The 22,235-nt window shown below is 38.9% G+C and overlaps 1 protein-coding gene across 1 annotated transcript; it reads left to right on the forward strand.

Moving 5' to 3' along the window:
- The first annotated feature begins 111 nt into the window (after positions 1-111).
- On the forward strand, positions 112-21,977 carry LOC127387397 (protein zyg-11 homolog B). Its single transcript, XM_051625690.1, has 14 exons — positions 112-176; positions 6,005-6,170; positions 8,339-9,093; positions 11,591-11,731; positions 12,938-13,114; positions 14,217-14,281; positions 14,929-15,028; positions 15,112-15,162; positions 15,817-15,978; positions 16,077-16,124; positions 16,755-16,952; positions 17,045-17,097; positions 17,696-17,793; positions 19,953-21,977. The coding sequence occupies exons 1-14, from the start codon at positions 174-176 to the stop codon at positions 20,141-20,143; spliced, it is 2,208 nt and encodes a 735-aa protein (XP_051481650.1). The 5' UTR covers positions 112-173; the 3' UTR covers positions 20,144-21,977.
- The last annotated feature ends 258 nt before the right edge of the window (positions 21,978-22,235 follow it).

Here is a 22,235-nt window from a genome sequence, read left to right on the forward strand (position 1 = left end):
AGGGAGGCGGGCTCGGCTGGGCTTCCCGGCCGGCTGAGGCAGATTCACTTCCAGGTCGGGGGGGGGTGTGAAAAAACAGGGGGAGGGAAAGGAGAGGGGGGGGAAAAAAAAAAAAAAAGCGAGGAGCTGAGCTCCGGGACCGGCTCGCGGGGCGCTCGGCACCCGGCGCCGCGATGGTGAGTGGGGGGGCCGGGGGGCTGGGCCGGGCTGGGCTGCCCCGGCCGGGCTGGGCTGGAGCGGGCTGGGCTGGAGCGGGCTGCCCCGGAGCGGGGCCAGGCAGGTGAGGCCTCCCCCCGCCTTCCTCTGAGGGGCTGAGGCGGGGGAGGCCCGCGGGGACACGGAGGCTCCGTCCCCCCCCGGCCCCGGGGCCGGGCCGGCAGCTCTCGCTGCCCTCTCCCTGTTGTGTAAGCGCGGCGGCTGCCGCCCTGCAGTATATATAAAGGGGCAATGGGGACGGGCGGAGGGGAGCGTCAAGCCCCGAAGCGGTGCCGCGGGGCAGCGGCAGCCTCGCCCGGCGCGCCTGGGCACGGGCAGGGCGCTGCGAGGGCGGGCGGTGGCCGCGCTTCTGCCCGGCTCCTCTGCCCGGCTCCTCTGCCCGGCTCCTCTGCCCGGCTCCTCTGCCCGGCTCCTCTGCCCGGCTCCTCTGCCCGGCTCCTCTGCCCGGCTCCTCTGCCCGGCTCCTCTGCCCGCAGCTGGCGGGGCCCAGCACCGCGGCCGGGCGGGAGCGGGAGGCAGAGCCCGCGGGAGGCATGAAGGGCAGCGCAGCCCAGCCCAGCCACCGCTGCCCGCCCCGGCTCCTGCCCTCCAGCCGCACTTTTCCCGATGGGGCTCTCGTTATCCGGGAGCTGCCTGGAAAAAAACCCAAAAGCCGTGCCACCGGCCGGTGCTGCGGGGTAGCTGGGCTCGCTGCCCTGTGCGGCGTGTGCGGCGGCGGCGAAGCGCAGCCCTGCCCGGCCGGAGCCAGGCCTCGCAGCAGGACGGGTCGCTCCTCTGTTCGAGAGATGAGTGTGCATATTTGCGGCTAAAGGACTGGCAGAAACTTCCCGAGTTGTCTGGTCTCATCCCCTTTTTTTTATTTTTTTATTTTTTTTTTTAATTAATAGCATGGTTTAATCCCCTACTCAGTTTTTGATCTTTGTTTTGAAAGGAGGTGCGTTTTGTGCCTGCTGTTCTGTTCGGTGGGCTAGGGTAGAAGGTAATGGTTTGATGTTGTGAAGCTATGTCCTGACATCTGAATTTATGGCAAAATTCCGATTCATGGCATTTCTGTGCACCTTTGTTGCTGGGCTAGCACTGAGCTTCACCTCAACAGCTTTTTTCCTTCTGTTATGCAGCATTCAGATCTCTCACCTTTTGATCTGTAGGCTAAGAAAAGCTGGTTTTGTTTCCTACTCCCAATGTGCTTCCACCCCCCGAGACTGTTCTAGTACCTGCTTTGTTCAAACTGAAATGGTGCAGCTATCTTTTAACATAAATAGCTCCTTGAGATCTCAGAGTGTCTTCAAAATGACATAACACTTCCTTATCATTGCTGGATGCTTCCCCTGATACCTTCTTTGTCTGCCTCGTGTTGTTTTCTTGTGATTGAACAAACTTCAGGCTCTTCTGTCCAGTGATTTCTACCTGGTGAACTCCTGTTTGAAGTTATTGAGGCTAATCTTGAAATACTTGGCCTTACTATGTAGTTTTAATGTGGCAGCATTTCATTTTAGACCTTTCATGGTCTCTGCCAACTTTGTATCACCAGCAACTTTAAACATTATGCTTCTACTTGTTGTGCCAGAGTAATTAATACTGAGTTTTGAGCATAACCCTTCCTTGAGTCTGGTTTAATAAATTGTCTACTTCCGTGTGATTCCATTTAATTTAAGTAGGATAATCACAAAGCTTTCTTCATAACATAAATCACAGAACTGTTTATTTTTCACTGCCTTTCCCTTCCTGTTTCGTTAGTGCACAGAAGAATTTTGATTGCCATTACTTGAGTTGCTATTTCTTGTTTGTTTTGAGAATGTTCATTTTCAGAAAGTAAGTAAAGTGTTTGGGCTGTGGAGAGGTGGAAAACAGTGAGAAACATGGTATGTCCAGGACCAAAGATTAATGCTTGAAATTACCTCTTATTTCCTACTAACTTTTTGAGAGAAATAACAGCCATGGTTTGAAAAGTCTCTTATCCTGTATTCCATCTCCCTCTTTGAGATTCCAAAGAGGAAAAAGCAGATGGGCCTGGAATACAGAGACCTTACGTGTTTGAGTTTTGTCAGAGTTGAGTCTCCAATTGGATATAAAAATTGGGGAGTACGTCACAGAAATGCTTCTGTTAGAGCTGAAATTGGTATTTGTCTTCCAGTGTTTGATGCTGTTTTATTAAAGGTGGGGTAAAAGGGATTAAAAAAAAACACTACCTGTGGAAAAAAGATTTGATTTCTGATGAGTCTGAGAGACAAAATCAGAAGGAACTGAATCTGTCAGCCTGGAGTTGGTACAGTCACAATACCTGTAGTGAAAAAGGCCCACACAGCAGTGGAATTTAGTTTTTTGCTAAGTTAGATTGCAACTACCAAAGGAAAACATCAGTTAAACCTGTCTTTTTTTAGTTATTATTGTATAAGCAGGTGGTTGTGTGGTGATGCTTCCCTGAAGGAACAGGATTTTGGTTTTGTATCACACTCAGCCAGTTAATCTAGACATAAGTGTTGCATTTAAGACACTGACTTATTCCAGGTACTTTGAGATGTCCCCTTAAGCCCTTTTTTTCTTATTGGCTGCTTTTTGAAACGTAAGGTAAATACATTCTAGCAATATATGATTTGATTCAAGGAGTTTTCTTCTAAAAACGTAGAGGATAAGTGTTCTGCATGACAACCTTTCCAACTGCAGTAGTGTCTGAGCTACAAGCTGAAGTAGGCAACATCACGCTGGAGCTGGGATTGCATTTCAGTCCCCCAGTGTATTGGATTACTGGTAGGTGCTCCCCCCTCACCCCTCTGGACACTTTGGTTGGTTTGTTTGTTTGCCTTAGTTATATTAAGCACTTATAAGGTTATATTTTAAAAAATAATAAATTATTGGAATAAGCCTTGAAATACCCATCTAAATGGGCACAAAAGTTCTATTATTATTATTTTGTTTACTCTTCCATAAGGTAGTTGATTTTAAATGTGTCACATTACTCTTACTAATATGTGTTTTAACCAGTGAAGACACCCACACTTGCATCATGTAGTGCATAATTCTCTGGTTTGGGGAATTGATTTTTAGATACTGACCACTGAATTAATTTGATAGCATGAAAGAAGCTGTGAGGTTACATGGAAGTATCAGATAGTTAAGATGGCTATGGAAAAATCAAATATATATAATAAAAGTTCTACTCGATTATTTCTGAGTTGTCTTTATTAAATCAAAAAACCAATCCCGCTCTGTGGCTGACACACATTGACAGTATCTCATTGTAGTATTAAAACCGGAAAGTGAAATGAGCTGATAACAAATGCAAGGTTGGTTTTCAAGTTGATATTTCAAAGCATAGCTAGAGAAAGGAACCACTTAAGCTCTTACAAAGTTAAGGGTTGACATACAAGTGAAGACTTACTATGAGATCTTTAAGTGGGCAGTGTTCTCCTTAAGTAAAGAGAAGTTGAGAAGGAATGCCACTGGCTCACAATAAGAGGTTTACAGGCTGCATTCAAGCTGTTCTATTTCAGTAGCAGACAGGAAATTGCTTTTATGATGCTTGTCAAGGGATTTTATTAGATATAGATAAAAATGTTGTGCCTGTCTTCCCAGGTTAACTCGGGAGCCTTTGTTAGGTGTGTGTTCTCAGCCTTTTTTTTTTCAGCAACTTGGAGGAACATTACAAATATCTTCTGTAACTGTGTAAGTGGAGTTAATAAAAATGATACTGTGTTGCTTGCAACTGTAATTGATCTTTGCTGGTGGAATTTGTTACTTTATTGTATGGACGTGTCCTGTGTGGACTTCTCAAGTGATTTGTTTTATACAGAGCTTAAAGCAGTATCTCCAAATTATAAATTAGCCAGTTAAAGGTACTGGTTGAAAAAAATAGTTTTCTGAAGCAGCCAGTCTGTAAAGCTAAAAATTCTCATTGGAGTTTGCTTCCTGCTACATGAAAGTGTGTGAGCTTTTCTGGCAGAAATTATGGAACAGTGCCAGAAGGAACGAAGAGAGCCAGTATTCTGATTTTGTCATATTTAAGCATCAAGATTGAAGCACAAGAGCTAATGGGAGGAGAGAATGTCTTTGCTTCAGTAGGAATAATTTTCATGTGCCTTGGAGTAAGGATTCTGATTTTTGTTTCAGTCTTCAGCTGTCATGTAAGTCCTAGGTGTGTGTATTAATTTCAGGTTAAAAAGAAAAATTTCTTCTTTCCTTCAAAAAATGTACTATTTTAAATTAATTAGTTGTGTTTTGTGTTTTTTTTTTTCCTCTTTAGAAGTATTTCAGGCATTGTTGCACATTATAAAGAAACAAAAGACGTTAACAGTTCCAAATTCTTTCCTTCCTTTTGATATCAGCTTAATACTGGAGGCAGCCAAAATTGCTGTTTTCTGGTAATATGCAAGTTGTGTCACAAAATAACTCCTGTTTCTTGAACAATAAAATGTAACAGTCAAGCTTTTAAAAAAATAAGCACTTAGTGAAATTGAGTTAAAGGAGTTGAAAGTTGCATGTCAAAAGCTGCAGAAAAGGCTTGCATTGGAATGCTTTGGAGTTTCTGGTTCCCTGAGCTGTACTTCAGGAGCTATTAGATTGCAGTCTCTCATTGTCAATATATGATTCATTAAAGATAACTTCCATTCCGTCTTTGCCCTAACTTGGTACCTCCCAGTCTTCAAATATACACACACCTTATTTTAGAAGACTTCTATAATTTTCTTTATATTTTTTTCTCTATAACCTCTTATATATTTCTGTACTTCTGCGATGAGCATATTAACCAAATGAATCAACAGAAGAGAAGTTAAATGAGTAGGAAAGAAAGGTGAAATAATCCAGAACTTCCAGCATAAAAGACAAGCTGCAGTTTTTCCTACAGATGAGATCTGGCAGCAGTTGATGCTGTTATTTTCAAAATTGTCTGAGGGAGTATGTACCAGTCACTTGGCCTTCTTTTGTGTAGTGCTGGGGATGATTCACAGTGCTGCCAGTCATTCTTTATGTTGATTAATCTGTGTGACAGAAAACAGTAGGCTATTATTAAACATTGAATAAAAAAACCCCAACCTTTGAAAATTTCCTGTATCAATGTACAGTCTCAAACCCTGAAAGAAAAGTTATTTTCTATTCTGCCTTGTCTTTTGCACTCGGGCTTCTACTATAGATTATTTCCAGGTGCTTAGCATAAAAAGGAGGAAATTGGTATCCATAATCAGAAGGAATACTGTGATAGTTGTTACTTTAATTTCAGATTTTATGCAGCAATATAATAGTTCTTTTTAAATTTCTTTTCTTGATCTGAAGCTCTACCTGCTCTTAGTATCAAAAAATTTCTCTGAACGATGTATGAAACTTAGCGACATTTCTCATGTAGGCTGGCAGTAGAGTTCAAATGTGAGTTGACATAAATGAAAGATAAAAATAGCTTAAATCAGGAAGTAAAATTTGATTTAAATCTTCTTTCAGTCTGTCTTGCTTGCCTAATTCCCAGTAAATTCATAAATTGAAACAATCAGTAATTACTTTTCTTTCTCGGTGCGTGCCAGCAGGGCTGAAGCACAACAGGGTAGCCTGGATGTGGTTGGGGGTGGCTGCAAGGAGCAGCCTGCCTATCAATTTGGCCACTTGTTTATTGTGTGGCCAGACTTGGATGGTTGCGTGGCTCCAAGGGGGGGCATCTCCTTTTGTAGTAGTTGCCTGTTCCAATGAGAATTAGACTAACAAGAAATACTGATTTGCTTAAAGCCAATATCACAGAGGAATGGAGGATTCATAGACAGAGAGAAAGGTTTGACTAAACCTTGTTTTGTTTTGTGTACAACAGGAGGAAGCCTCTCCTTATTCTTTACTTGATCTCTGTTTGAATTTCCTGACTGCCAACCTAGAGAAGTTTTGCACAGAAAGGCAAGATGGAACGCTATGCTTGCAGGAGCCAGGAATTTTTCCTCAAGAAGTGGCTGATCGATTGCTGCAGACAATGGCATTTCATGGTAAAAACAACTATTTGTGATCATCAGTGCAAATATTTTACTGGACTGTGACACTGCAGTTCTGGTGTATTTTCTAGTAGAATCTGCTGTTACAGCTATTAGAACTGTGTTCCTTAAACTCTTAACAGAGAATTTGTGTAATATTGGCTTTTCCAGCTTAATAATTTGTGTTACTTTGGCTTTTTTCAGCTGAATGTTGCATTGCTATAGGGATAGTTCTAAATAGACAGTCCTTTGTCTTGGATTTATGATTATAATGTAATGTTCTTTTAGTTGACTATTGGTTGGTAGATCTTCTTTCAATTATCTTTTAAAAAAAGATTTATTTGGTTCTACTACTTCTAGCAGCACTCAAATATTTTAGTATCTCCTGCAGAGCAATTAGTTGAATTTTCTTTACTGTGTCCCCTTGTGATTAAACTAGGAAATAGTTGTATGATTTTTGTATAGTGTCTCATCTCTGGTGGCACTTTTGTTAAAGTGGGTTTGCTCAAACGCAGTCAGTTTCAAGAGTAGAAAAACCACACTGTAGTGCTCTTGTGTTTTAGGTGCTGGCCTGTGATGTTCTCGGCAGCACATCTCTGAGGAGAGGGATTCTCTCTCCTTTCCCTACTTTAAGCATGACAAAGGAAAATGTTGAGTCAATAAAAGCTCCTTAGCATGAAAAGAGTGAACGTATTGCCCTAGAGAAGGGGCAGGAGACCCATTCCTGAAGATCGTGGAGAAAAGTTACTTTAAACAGACCAAGCACCCAATGCTATAGGTGCAGATTTGATTGGGCCTTACTGTGCAAATACTGGTGTTCTAGTTCTGTCAAGTTGTTTTAGACAGATAGAAGAAATAGTCCTTAAAAAAATAAAATCCAAAAAAACCTCCTAATCTTCAACATACATTACTTTTTCATAAGTAATTATTTAGAGTAGTCCCAAGAAATCACATTCAAGGAAAATGAATTTCCAGAAACTTCTTGCCAGTGCTAGAAGTGATGAAGGCAGTTCCAGACACCAGAGGATCACTGTATCAGAGTGCAGGGTGTCCAAAAAGTGCATGCCATGTAAACAGGGTGTGGCTCAAGTAGGCCAGTGATAAAGCCTACCTTGATCCTTAAATGAAAAGGTTAGCAAAAATTAAGCAGGAATTTAACAGCACTTTTACCAAATTCTAATTATTTATCCCATGTATTTTTTTCTACTGGGTACCAGTTGTTTCATCCCATATTTTTGCTTTTCTCAGCAAAAGAGGAATGACCCAACTGTGTGGTCAGAAATGCCTAAACCATTTGCTCTTTAGAAAGTGCTACAAATAGTCTTTGTCACAGAGGCAGTTCCTAGCTCATTGCTTGAATCCAAACTGTAGTGTCAATGATGTTTTAATTCGAATAGATTGCATTATCAGATTATTTTCTGTGTTCAGTATGCTCAAAGATAGGAGATAAAAAATTGTTTCAGTATGTTTTGGATATTGCCAGTGTGCTGCAGAAGACTACTTACGCAGTTTCCTTGCTATAGAGCAAAAAAGTGATGATCTCAGACAAGATTGTTGTGTTTCCTTTTTTCATTGCTGTCTTTCCTTCCCACCCATTCCTTGTCCTCCTCTTTCTGCTCTTCAAATTGCTTTTTAGGTTTCCTTCTCACATTCAGCTTGTTTCTGAGCAACACTCCTACCTTGTTCATGGGGCATGTATAGAAGAACTTAATTAGCTTTGTTTAGTATGTTTGTCCTACTTATGTATTCAGTCAAATTCTAACTTGTTCAGTTGAGTTAAAGCAAGATGGGAACTGGTCATTGATTGCTGGTACTATCTTGAGATTAACAAACTGTGACCAGGGAAGAACAGCTTTCAGAAATGTTGATGTTCTGGTTTTTAGCACATTTCTAGAGAGTTGAGGGAGAAAATCCTGAAAATGCAAGCAGTATTCTGAATATTTTTGAGTCACATCCATATTATTTATTGCATGTTCCATGTTCTGAACAAAACATCAACATATACTGCATCTTCATTTATCTGCCTTGTTTTTAAACAGCATTTTCTGAAAGCGAGATCATGATTTCAAATCCAAAAATTTTTGGGGTCAGTGGTATAATGATCCAAGACAAACTACTTTGTGGTTAATTTCTTTATTAACGTTTTGTAATCAGAGCCAAACACTAATGCTGTTTTCCAACAGGGCTTCTGAACGATGGGACTGTGGGCATCTTCCGAGGCAACCAGATGCGTTTGAAACGAGCTTGTATCAGAAAAGCAAAGATCTCTGCTGTGGCTTTCCGGAAAGCATTCTGCCATCACAAGCTGGTGGAACTTGATGCTACTGGGGTGAATGCTGATATAACAATCACAGACATTATTAGTGGACTTATCAGCAATAAATGGATCCAACAAAAGCTGCAATGCCTTGTGCTGAACTCACTAACTCTTTCTTTGGAAGACCCATATGAGAGGTGTTTGAGTCAGTTGTCTGGGCTTCGTGCGCTGAGCATTACCAATGTTCAGTTCTACAATGAGGACTTGGCAGATGTTGCTTCACTTCCTAGGTTAGAAAGTCTGGATATATCAAACACCTCTGTCACTGACATAACAGCACTCCTCACCTGCAAAGACCGGCTCAAGTCCTTGACCATGCACCACCTGAAATGCTTGAAAATGACCACAACCCAGATTCTGGATGTGATAAGAGAACTAAAATACCTGAATCACCTTGATATTTCAGATGACAAACAGTTCACGTCAGACATAGCACTTCGTTTACTGGAACAGAAAGATATCTTGCCTAACCTTGTGTCTTTGGACGTTTCTGGAAGAAAACATGTCACGGATAAAGCGGTAGAAGCGTTTATTCAGCAACGGCCCACAATGCAGTTTGTAGGACTGCTGGCGACTGACGCCGGCTACTCGGAATTCCTCACAGGAGAAGGAAACCTAAAGGTTAAGTGGGGAAATTAATTTTACTGGAAAATTACAAGGTGCAGGAAAAATAGAACTAATCATTTGTAACAAATGTATGTGGGTGTTTCAGAGGGAGGCTGTCGGTTCATTTATTTAGCCGTTAATTGTGATTACTGACTTTGTCAAATGCCTACTTAATTCTGGCATGGAAACTGCTAAATTTGTGTTATAATGTTGTAAGAAGCATTTATTTTCTGTGTCCTTTCAGTGAGCCTTAGATCCTGGTTTAATATATCAGATCTAAGAGAGCTGAACTTTGTGTAGTCTGAAGTAATTTACTGAAAGAATATTCTCTGGATGCCAGCACAGTATCTAGCATAAGGCAGCAATATGTCAGAGGTGGAAGTACAACTTGCATAAGCTATGAGCAGTTCATGATTAACACAGCAGATACAATAAAACTTATTAACTGAGCTCATTTGTACTCCAGCACCACTTCTTATTACAGTATTTCTACCCACCTTGAAAGTTCTCCTGGTGATGAACATGTATGAAGCAATTCATTAGGATGGAAAAACTTCCTCCTCTTGAACAAATCCCAAATCACCTCATCCTAAGGGGCTAAGTAATGTTTGCTGAGGTGTTTTTATTTATCTTTTAGTGCCAGGCAACAAGGTGTCATTCCTTGTTCTGTAGAATATCTATGCCCTTACCAGAGAATAGGACTGTTCTGCCCCTGTGATTAAAGGGTCAGAATTAAAGAGGAAAAGGAGATGTTGTAGACATCTCTGTGTCAGTGGGGCATCATCTTTGACTCTTCGAATTTTGTTTTCCACTGTGCCATGAGGATGATGAAAGCTACAAAGGGAATGAGGAAGAGTTTGCATAATGTGTCCATAGTTTAGTTTGTCTCCTGTGCAAGTAAATTATTGCAGTTCAGTTTTAAAATTCAGAATGCTATTATTATAGGCAAGAGAAGTAACAGTACTACACACTTTTATAACTTTTTTTTTTCTTTGAACTTTTGACTGTTGTTAATGGCCAACTCCCTGGAGTCCTTAGTTGTCACAGCTGATAGCGATGTGTGTGAATCATAGAATGGTTTGTGTTGGAAGGGACCTTAAAGATCATCTATTTCCATCCCCCATGCATGGGCAGGGACACCTCCTACTGACCATGTTGCTCAGGGTTCCATCCAGCCTGCCCTTGAACACTTGAAATGTGTTGTTGGATAAAGCGAGTTCCCATTTGGTGTGATTAATGGCATCAGGCAATTATACCTCATGTGCAGCATAAATAGCTTCTTTTTTTTTGACCTAAAATTCATTAGTAACTATACTGAAATACTGAGCTGCTTAGTCAAGATACTGCTAAAAAATAAATAAGACACAGCACTCAAGGAGACAGCAAAAGTAAAATGTTACTGGCTTTACAGCAGTCCTGTGAAATCTGATTATAGAAAATTCTTGAAAGATTAAACACTAGGCAGACATTGTAGTTGAGAACATGAAGTTGACTGAAAATTCTTCATGCTGTGTATAACTGGCTGCAAAACATGTCAATAATCATGATTGCCCTGTTCAAATCAGTAGAGAACATAAAACAAAATCCAAGATGGTGTCAGCTGCCTCAAGGCAGTAATATATTCCTGATCTAGCAAGTTGAAAAAAATTTGGCTTAGGATGCACAGAATGTGACACTTCAACCTATGAACCTATGAACATTTGCTTTCCCTTATGTGTCACATTAGGTAGAACAAGTTCTGCATGCTTCCTTAAGAATTTTAAAAAAACAGTGATTGCAGCAATGATTCATTGAATAGTAGGACTGGGGAAAAAGCCATCTACAGTTACACAACTTACAGTTATAAAGTAGGAAGGAAAGAATATTCTTAAATAGAAAATACAGCAGATTGAGAAGTGGAAAAAATTTCAGCTAGCTGCTGATTTAATATTCTGAACTTAAGCTCATATTAGTCAACAGCTCATAGCTGTTGTAGTCTTCACCTAAGTTAGCTCAATGTTTAGTTTTCACATATAATTAAGGTCTGGTTTTAAGAATTACTTCCTCTGCAGAGAGCATGAGTTATAAGAAATTTGATGCATACAAAGAATGAAATATGATTTTATCAGCAGAGCTAGACCCCAGAGCCAAAAACTACAGCCAAAATGCAATCTTCACCAGTTGATCAACTGCATTTGACAGAGCATTCAGTTAAAAATAGTCCTTTTAGGGATTTCTTGCATCATAAGCAGCTTTTGTTAGTTAAGAAGAGCTACTTTTACTTAGTGGTTTCATATAGTTCTGCTTAAAGACATGACTGAAATCTAGTTTGGGCTTATAATGTGGATTCCTCTACGTGAAGAATGTTTCAATGTTATGTAATTCTGGATTAATATGGCCAGAGGAATTACTTGCTTACTGAAGGATTTGGCTGATAATATTACCACCTTCAAAACATCAGAACATTTTAAGAATGAAATTTTGAAAGTGAAATGATGACAGGGTGAACTAAAGATTTTTTCTGTGTTAGTAGGTGTCAGGAGAAGCAAATGAAACTCAGATTTCTGAAGCACTGAAGCGTTACAGTGAACGAGCCTTCTTTGTGAGAGAAGCACTCTTCCATTTATTCAGCCTGACACATGTGATGGAAAAAACAAAGCCTGAAATTTTAAAGGTGAAACAGTACAGTTTTGATGATTGCCATGCACAGTTCCTTAATCCATCCCCAAAATCCTGCTATAAATTATTTTATAAGCTTTTAAATTTTCTTTGTTATGTTTTTCAAGATTAAAATAGTATTGTTTGATAAAAATTAACAGTTATTTAAACAGTGGTGGTGTAGAAGATGTCCTGTAGAGTTTTCTATGAGGTTAAATTGATCTGGACTAAGGTATAGTATCTAATTTTATTAGTATCTAAATTAATTTTTTCATGTAATTTTGAATATGATATGAAGTTTTCTTTGGATGCTGCATTCTATCATTAGAATGTATCTGTACTGGATCAAATCGGAGCTCCATTTAGTCTTACTTCCCAGATACCACAGTGCCTTCTGCTAATGCTTACAAAACTGATAATGAAGACATTCAGTGGTATTTCTCTCTACTGTCACCTTCCAGTATCATAACAAGTGTTATATACTGGGCTCTAACTTGGAAAATGGTAGAAACGTCCTTATAAATCCATTCTAGGCATTGGTTTTCCATATCTAGAACACCAGAGATGGTGATTTTTACTGTGATCGTAAAAAGAGGCATCAGTAGGACAGATTTCTGTTTTTCTTATCCTCTTTGAAGTTGAGCAACTGACCTTGATTTCATTGGCTTCAATATCAAAAAGACTTTGGTCAATAATCAACAAGAAAAAGACTTTCTTAAGTGAGATCACAATTAACATAACCAAAAACATAGTTCAGGAAGAAGCTGTGAAAAATACCTCCTGACCTAGCAGATTAGGATGGGATCTTACATGGCTAGTCACCAAACAAAAAGCCCTTACATCAGTACCATTGCACTGTAGAAACTCTGTCCTACCTCTTTTGTCTCTGAAAGGGTTTGGGGATTTTTATCCCAATGTGTAAAGCAAACCCTGGATCTTTCTAGGAATCTCTTGCATTCTGTGCAGCATCTCCTTTGAGTGGCTGCCACCAGCAGTGCTAAAGGATGTGGAGAAATAGAAGTTGTCAGCTTTGAATCACTGAGCAGAAGGAAATATTCTTCCTGGGAATTAAGATCACATCAGATGGATTTTTCCCTGAAGTAAAAGGGAGGCAGAAATTGGGTGCCGTGAGTCATTGTCGCCTGAAGCAACGGTGGATTGCTCTTGGGCCCTGTGCCCAAATGTGTGAGTAACTAACCTGGGCAAAACTCCTGCATTTCAGCTGGTGGTTATTGGAATGAGAAATCACCCCTCGAACTTGCCCGTGCAGTTGGCAGCCAGTGCCTGCGTCTTTAACCTGACCAAGCAGGACCTGGCAGCGGGCATGCCCGTGCGCCTGCTGGCTGACGTCACTCACTTGCTCCTGAAGGCCATGGAACAGTTCCCAAATCATCAACAGGTAAAAGACAATGTTTCTTCTTTTTCTAGAGGTTTCTTGGTCTTGTGGCTCTTACAGAAACTTTCTCCACATCCCATGACCTCAGGAGCAGCTGTAAGCAAATACTCCGACAGATGTGTTTGTGCAGGTTTTAAGTAAAGGCTGTTTCCTTTTTTTTTACTTCCTGCCTTAGAGGACTTCCATGAAGTTAAACTCATGAATTAAGTAGAAAATATTTGTTGTCTGAGTTAGTTCTAGTGAGAGGTAATCTTGCTCAGAAAAATGGCAAATATCCCACCCAGCCCTCCCAGGCAAAACAGAAGAAAGATAGATAGAAACCAAGAGATGATGCTGTTGGCTCTCTGACAAAATGATCCTTTTTATCCTGATAGAACCAGGCAGGATTAAGTAGATGTGCACAGTAGTTATACTGTCCTGTCTTAAATCTCTCCTGACAAATGCTGGATATATGAGTTCAAATAATTTCCTTAGGATTATTCAAAGATTTGGGTTTGATAAGAATGACTGATGCATTGAAGAAACATGCATCCTTCAAGGAGTCCACATGTCAATTCTTTGTGTCCAATTACTAAGTGCATTTCTGAATGATCAGTACTATGGTTGGAGTTGAGAGTTTCATCAAGCCACTGGTGACATTAATAGTATAGCATGTGATACTACTGGCTTTTGGAAAAGGCTTATCTACTTGGCATAGTGTGATTTAGGCAAGTGTCACTACTGAAAACATCGATTTTTAAGGTTAAGTAATAGGAGGTAAATGATGCCTGATTTGGTATCCCTTCCATTCGTATCTCTAGTTACAGCTGCAGTTAGTATTTCCTATTAAATATTTTGGTCGTTTTCTTAAAGTTTAATACTTTTTTCAGTGTTCACATTCAACTTCAGTGGGGCTTCTACTCCATTTGGGATATAAGTTTGAAGAAAACCGACATTTTCAGAACTGCGTAATTCATTTCGAGGTGCACTAATTTGCATTCAAGAGAGAGAGATTTTATTTTTTATTATTGTTTTCAGTAAAGCTCATGGAATTGTTTAATGATTCATAGCAAGAAAGTATTCTGAAATATTTATGTCTCTGATTAAGTAATTCTTTTTCTCATAGCTGCAAAAGAATTGCCTTCTTTCACTATGCAGTGACAGAATCCTTCAGGATGTTCCATTTAACAGGCAAGTTTTCTACATTGGTTACAAGAAGGTGCATTGCAGAGTATTCTCTTTGTCTCTTTAGTACTGAAATATGCTTATGATTTGTTAATCTTTGAAAAGTCATGGCTATCCTAGAAACTTGATGATCCTCCAGAAGGTTTGTTTAGGGTCTCTGTTTTGCTCAGTTTAAATGATTCCAATGTGCTGAATTTTTCTGGGCTACAGCATTTTGGGCCTGTAATTCACAACTGTTTGGAATGTAGGTCTGAAAAAATCCTTTGATATACAGGTATTTTTTTACTTCACCTGGATGGGTCTATCACTAACTGCAGAAGTCAGGTTTTCTCTGGAAAGCTATGATTTTTCTGCCTAAATGTTTTGTCCAAATGCTTTGAAGTGTATTGATCTGGTATTTCAGAAGATTGTGCTAAATTTGTCTTCCTTAATTGGAAGCAATTCCTGTGCACTTTGATATGTAATTAGAAGCTCAAAGCTGTTTGAGGCTCGTGCCATACCTGTGATTCCACCGTGTACCTTTTTGGAAGGAGGCATGGTACTCTTAGTTTCCTTTGTATTGCATTTCTGTCTGATGTGTCACCTGTGTACATATTTCTTTTACTAAGACTTATGAGTCTTTTTTGAAAATTAAATTGATTTTTAACTTCCAGGTTTGAAGCAGCCAAACTTGTTATGCAGTGGCTGTGTAATCACGAAGATCAAAACATGCAAAGGATGGCTGTAGCCATAATTTCCATTCTTGCTGCAAAGGTACAAAATTTAACCTTTGAGATGATCATATAATGTTTATATGAAGTCTAAAAAATTGTTGATATAGTTTTGTTTGTTTGCAGCTTTCAACAGAGCAAACAGCTCAGCTTGGCACAGAGCTCTTCATTGTCAGGGTAAGTCAGATACTTTCCTGAGAGTCAAAAATCCCATCCTCTCCAGATATTCATGCTAACAGTATTCCTAAATATGCAAAATAAACATAAGGAGATAGAGTTCTAAGAGCACATTAACATGTGTTCATTTGAAAGTTCTTTGGAACAGAAAAGCCTAGAGAAGTTGTTACAGGGTTATCAGAGACAGTGGCAATGAGACATAATAGCATAGATGGAATGAAGCCCAAGTGGAAGAAAACTTGACACAGTTAGCATAAAGGAAAATAGCAAGAAATCTCTTGATTTGGAATCTGTTGTATGAGGTGAAAGATGCTCAAAACAGAATATTTGAAGTAAATGGTTAGTGCTGTCAACATTCATGTGGGGGCCAGAGCTCTGTGGATGGTTTTGTGCTGTTTGTAGTAAAGCTACACAAGTAGTGATGGTGAAAACAAAAAAAATTCCTCTAGCAGGCAACCATGTTCAAGAGGGAGGGAAAAGATTTAATGGCTGTTTTATTTTGTATAGTTTGGCCCTAAAGATTTAGATCTTTACTCTGCAAATGAATGACAGGTATGCATTTCTCTAGTCAGTGCAGAAAGAAGCAGAGAAGCTAATACATTTTGTTTATATTCAATCATAACTGGGATTTTTTAAAATTATTTTTTCCCCCAGCAACTTCTACAAATAGTTAAACAGAAAACAAATCAGAATCTTGTAGATACGACCCTCAAGTTCACACTGAGTGCTCTTTGGAACCTCACTGATGAATCTCCAACAACATGTCGACACTTCATTGAAAACCAAGGGCTAGAACTTTTCATGAGAGTATTAGAGGTGAGGAGTACAGTTTTGTGGTTTTATAGGTTTATAGTTAACTTAATTTCAATAATCAGCACAAATGGTTACCTATAGTTTGTTTCTTTTTTCCACAGTCTTTTCCATCTGAATCATCCATCCAACAGAAAGTTCTTGGACTTCTGGTGAGATGAAGAAAGAAAAAAACAAACAAACAAACCTGAAATAGATACTTTAAAAAATTTACTATTTTCTTTTAACCTCATGTTAATCTGAATACTCACCTAATATTTCTACATTCTTCTTTAATCTTTATAGTATGAATTGACATTGCTTTGGACTGTTTTATCAATTCTCCGAAAGCACTAGTTATGTTGGAATCGATGGTTACAGTAAACAAAGAAGGGCTTTTAAGAAAGAGCAGTGAATGAGGCTTCAGATGAGTCCAAATGCAAAAAGTAGGTTGAAAATCAGTCGAATTCAGGATTCTACACTGCTGAAGTTTACTGAAGTTGAGTGTGTTTCAGGATGTTAAAACTAGCCTTTAATTTAGTGTAATCTGCATGCTAGTGACCAAAAAATATTTATGAGAAAACCTTTATTTTGAGGCAAATTCCTGAGGTAGAATGGAAAAGTTTTCAGAAGCAAAAGTAGTATTTTTGCATCTGGTGGTCACCTGGATGTATGAAGATTTCATTCTGGTGTTTGTATGTATTTACTTACACAATGTGGTTCAAGTTTATGTATTTATCACCTTTATATTCTTTCTGTTGATATTTTCCCTTTTATTATTATTTTTTTTTTCCCTCTGGCAGAATAACATTGCTGAAGTTAAAGAACTCCATTCTGAACTAATGTGGAAGGACTTTATAGACCACATCAGTAAATTATTGCACAGTGTGGAGGTGGAAGTCAGCTACTTTGCAGCAGGGATTATTGCTCATTTGATATCTCGAGGAGAGCAGGCCTGGACGTTAAGTCGCAGCCAGAGGACATCTCTCCTTGAACAGCTGGTACAGAAATGATGGTGAATTTTATCATACTCTTCAGTAGTTTTTCAGTGTTTGTATTTAACAATGAGTGTTCTTGGTTCTGTGTTTTGCAGCATTCTGCCATTTTGAATTGGCCAACCCCGGAATGTGAGATGGTGGCTTACAGGTAACTTACTGGTTTGATTTAGAGTTTGGAAAATAAACTGAACAAGGCTTAAAACTTGTTCCTAAAGGAGAGTGAGCTGCTGGCCAGACATGATTTTGTGCCATGAAAAAACACCCTATCAGCTTAAAATATACAGTGTGTTTATTTTCCTGCTGTGACCAAAGAAGATTAGGGACTCCTGTAAAAGAAGAATACGTTGTTGTTCTGCCTGCTCTTCTATTAAAGGTATTCAGCTGCATGTCTAAAAGACTTAGACACAAAGATTAACCAGTAAGGTTGTATTGGCTAGCACTAGATAAAGAAGCTTGAGGCCAAAAAGTACTATTAGATACTTGCTGTCTATCTAATCCTTATAATATCCACTATTTTTAGCTATTTTTAAGGAGCAGGAGGCTATGGTAAAATCATACCACATCGTCAATATATATGATTTTTGCTGGTAATTGTCTCTAACATTAAAAAGCTTGCCTGCTGTAGCTAAAACTGTAGTTTATCAAGTGTCTCATCTAGTCAAACCTGTAGCTGAAGAGTAGACAACATGTGACTTCTGAAGTAATAGTATCTAGTAGTGAAGTGAGTTGCTGTTCTTTTTTTATAGGTCTTTTAATCCATTTTTCCCACTCCTTGGCTGTTTCATGACACCTGGTGTCCAGTTATGGGCAGTGTGGGCCATGCAGCACGTCTGCAGCAAAAATCGTATGTATCAAGATAATATTACTCTTAAAATTCTTATTTCTTAGCATTTTATTCACTAGTGAGAAGTGGGGAAAAATAAGAATTCCTGAGGTATTCACTCCCAGTCCCTTGGAGACACCACATTTAGCCTCTGACTAAATAGGGCAGGAAAAGAGAGTAATAAGTTTTTTATATCCTTTTTATTTATGGGAATTTTACTGTTCAATGCACAGTGTTAATTACAAAATGTGGACATGTGTTAAGATTAACTACATGTTTGCAACTCCCAGGTGTTTTTTAGTCAGAAAGGTAAATAATAATGGGCAATAAGTTTATATTAAATTAAGAACAATTATTGTAGCAGATAGCTTTTTCTTACAATCAGAACAGAAGCTTTAGGTAATCTTTGTCTCTAATCAACTTTTTGCAATAACTTGCTGTATCATGAAGGTCAGTTTCTTAATCTGTCTAAAATTATTTTCAAGTGTGTGATGAAATGCACAGGTGTTGGGAAAGGAAATAAATCATAATGAAATGTAAGACTGGATAAATGTCCCTGGCTTTTAAGGCCTTTTTTTTTTTTTTTTTTTTTATATAAACTTGTATTATGTGAACATGTGTGTTGTCATTAACTTCTGCTTATTTATCCCTATCTCATAAATCACTGTTTCTACATTGAAAAGACATTTATTCAGGTCCAAACAATAACATGGCACAGTATGGAATTGCACATGGAGTTGCACTGTTTTCCTGCTCTTTATAAAGCTTGTAATTGTAAGGAGACACTGTTCCCAGGGTGCACTGTCCAGAGATCTGTGAGGACTTTTCCCATGTTGAAGCAGAACTGTTCTGACAAAACTGGTTTACTGGTCAGACTCTGGATGACAGGTTTTTTTTATTAAGACCCTGTAATATTTTATTAATTAAATTAGAGCAAGATTTCTCCCCCAGTTTGTGCCTCAGCCCTGTTAACTTAGTATGGTACTATTTGTTCTATCTATTTTTAGTGTTTATTTTGTGCTGCCCTAACCTCTGGGCTTTCAACATGCCATGGAGGTTTGTACTGACAGTGAGTAACTGCTCTGTAGAATGGAGAGGCTGGAAATACTTGGATGGTGTACTCCTCAATTCAGATCAGAACAGTATTCCCAAAGTTTAGTTCTGATGGTAGTTGGTGCCAGAAGCTTTTTGACCAAGTTGCAGAGAAACTTTGGTAGCAGAGAAAATCTGGTAGCAAACGTAATAACTTGTTCTGAAGGAAAAGAAGTTTAATTCTGAATACAGAAGCCAAGAAGGCTTTTTGTCCTGCACAGGAGATGGATTTTATTTTTACTTCCTCTTTCTGGTTAGGGTGCTTTTTCTCCTTTTGCTGTTTCTCTATATCATATCCCCCCCAATTAACTAACTTAACTAAAATATCAGCAGCACTGCAGTAAATGTGAAATGCCTAATGTCAGCATTTAAACAACTCTGGGGTTGCTTCACTGAGATGGTGAAATTGGACACATCTGAGGTAACACTCAGTGGGTTGCATTACAGTCATCCTGACCTTGTAACAACTTCTGAAGCTTGCATGTTACAGTAAACCTATGGCTCTTTTTTTAGCTGTAATAACACTGGAGCTGATGTAGGCTTGCTTTTTAATATTGATAATGAAAGTGGAAAGAAAAGTGTAATTTTATCCCTGAAAAGGCATTCAGAGCAAGTTATAACTAGTTAAAGGCTGCCATGAATAGTATTTGGTAAACAGGTTTTGAAGGATCTAGTTCCTATTTCCTCTACAAGCCTGTACAAATCATGTGGTATATTTGATACCATTTTTTGGGCACTGTTCTGTACCAAGGTTTTTGGTAAGGTGGTATTTTTACCTGGGTACTCATCCTATACTACTTCTGATTCCCGTATCTTGAAATGTATATATTTGTGGAGGGAGAGAGGAAATAGTGTGTGTACTACAAGACTTCCCAGTAACCTAAGACAGACAGTCCTGTCCAAACAGTTCTTCTGTTGTCACTTGTTGAAGTACAAATGCACTTCTGTAGACACTTTAGGGAGTGTCCTAAATGCTGCCTGCTCTAGGAGATGGAAGTGGATTTGTATGAGTGTTTACAGTATCTGCTACATTTACCCTAGATATGTTTCGGGTTTTTTTTAATTCCATGTTTAAAATCTTATTACAGCTGCCAGGTACTGCAGCATGTTAATTGAAGAAGGTGGTTTACAGCACTTATACAACATCAAGGAAAACGTCCAGACTGATCCACATGTCCAAAGGATTGCTATTGCCATCCTAGATAGTTTGGAAAAACACATTATGCGTCATGGGAGACCACCTCCGTGTAGAAAACAGCAACAAAATAAACCAAACTGAAAGCTGCAGGTATAGGAATGTAAAGTGTTGTCTCTGTAATAATCCTTCCTGATGTGTGTGTAGTTGGAGTAATTTGTAAAATAGTGGTCACCATTAAAGTGATTTGCTGATAAGCGCGGTACCCGGACCCACGCACGGTGACCTCTGGTGCACCTCAGCTTTAATGGCCACCACATATGCAACTTGGAAAGGGTCACTGCGTGAGCTGGTCACACCTGTAAGATTACTGCTGGCTACAGAGAGATGGGACTTGTACAGATCAATATGCACATCTGAAAAAAAAGACTTGTAGGAGTATCTTATTTTGTGATTTCTGGGACAGAAAGTGATTTCATCCCTATGATTGCTCTTCTTAACACTGTTTACCAGTTTGGTGTTTGAATAGAACCGTGTGTGGTTGTGAGATTCAACACTTGTACAGAACAAAAGTTCCATGCATGCAGGTTACAATGGGACTTGTAACTAAGGCGACCAAAATGTCCATTGTCTCATAACCCTTCTAAACACAAGTGGGGTCTTCAACCTCCTTGTCCTTGCGCCTGCAAGCTGTGTTCTTTTGTTTTCCTTGCTGCTACAACAATGCCTTTTTGCAGTTCAGCTCTCCTCAGTCCTCCCTACTCTTAGCAAGGTGGAGATCAACCAGGATTGCATCAGGGAAAGGAGAAACCTGCTAGAGTAAAGCAATAGAAACAGGATTAAAAGGAGACACAGTACTAAAAGGATGAACTAAGCTTGAGATTTTAATCTTTGTAGTAAGAGAGGGGTTTGTTGTTGACTACTTTTTGGTTGTGCGTGATAATCTTTATTTTATTTAGAATACTGATAGGGAAAGGAGAAGGCTCATTAGAGTAAAACACTGACTTGTCTTCATCATGAAGGGGATTGCATGTCTTGACAGGAGGCCCAGGATATTTGGTCACCTTATTTATAAGAGACTAATGATTGCTCTGTTGTTTTCTGTAAATATTCTGTCAGTATTGTGCAGTGAATTATATTTCTAAGGCATCACAGTGCAAAATATCACCCGAAGTTCTATGTAAGCCCTGTGTCAATTGCATTGTTTTGTGGAGTGTGAAATTTTACATAAAGATTATAATTGTAACAACTTATTTCTTTCTTGGTTACCCATGGGTTTGAGATGCTGCGTTGAATGAAATATATTGCACAGCATACAGATGCCTGATAAAATACAAGTGATGGAAGCAAACTGCATGTCTGTTCAAATTCCATTTTATTTCAAGTATTGTTTTTGTTTTCTGGTTAGTCTCCATATTTCCATGGCAACAATAGTCAGAGATTCTTCTGTAAATATATTGGTAATTGAGTTTAAAAAGAAAACTTACATTTGGTAGATGACTAGCAGGGATGGCTTCTTCCTGATGACCATATTTTACTATTTTTAACTCCTTCCCTCTCCCAACTCCCATCCTTGAAATAAAATCATCACCTCTAATCTTCAATAATGCAGTTACTGTGTATTTCAGCAACTTCAAAACTTCAAAGGTACTGATCCAGTAATTTAATCCATGTTGATGATTGCTTTTTGTATGAAGGTATAATTTGGCAAGCATCGTTTCCATGTGTGTATCTGGTATACAGTTTTCTTGATTCAGAAAGAATTTAAATTGGTTGTAGCTTTGAATTATGAAGGTGGATGAAAAAAAAAGAAAAATGGCCTGCAAGCCTTTACCCACCACCCTTCTGAAATATCTGTTATGGGTCTTCTGCTGAGAAATTTGTTACATGAAATGGAACAAACTTGTCAAAATTGGTGTCAATAGAATGCATATAAATCAATTGCTACAAGATTTTAAAATAAAGGTAACAACTATCATTACAGTACTCTTTTTTTTCCCCTAAAAACAGGAGAACTTGCTGAAGTGTCCTAACTAAAACTGTGGGGAAAAAAAATCTAATACTGCATGCAGAACAAAATAAATGTGATACAGGAATCAGTCCAGATGATAGAGATGTCACCTGATGAAGTTTTGCAACCAGCAAGCAGAGTGATTGTGAATGATTTTTCCATACCCTTGTTTTGTTCCCACATGCTTCAGGCAAATAGCAGAATTCTTTAAGGTTGAAAAGTATG

Source organism: Apus apus, chromosome 7 (genome assembly GCF_020740795.1).
Source record: "Apus apus isolate bApuApu2 chromosome 7, bApuApu2.pri.cur, whole genome shotgun sequence".
Lineage (NCBI taxonomy): Eukaryota > Metazoa > Chordata > Aves > Apodiformes > Apodidae > Apus > Apus apus.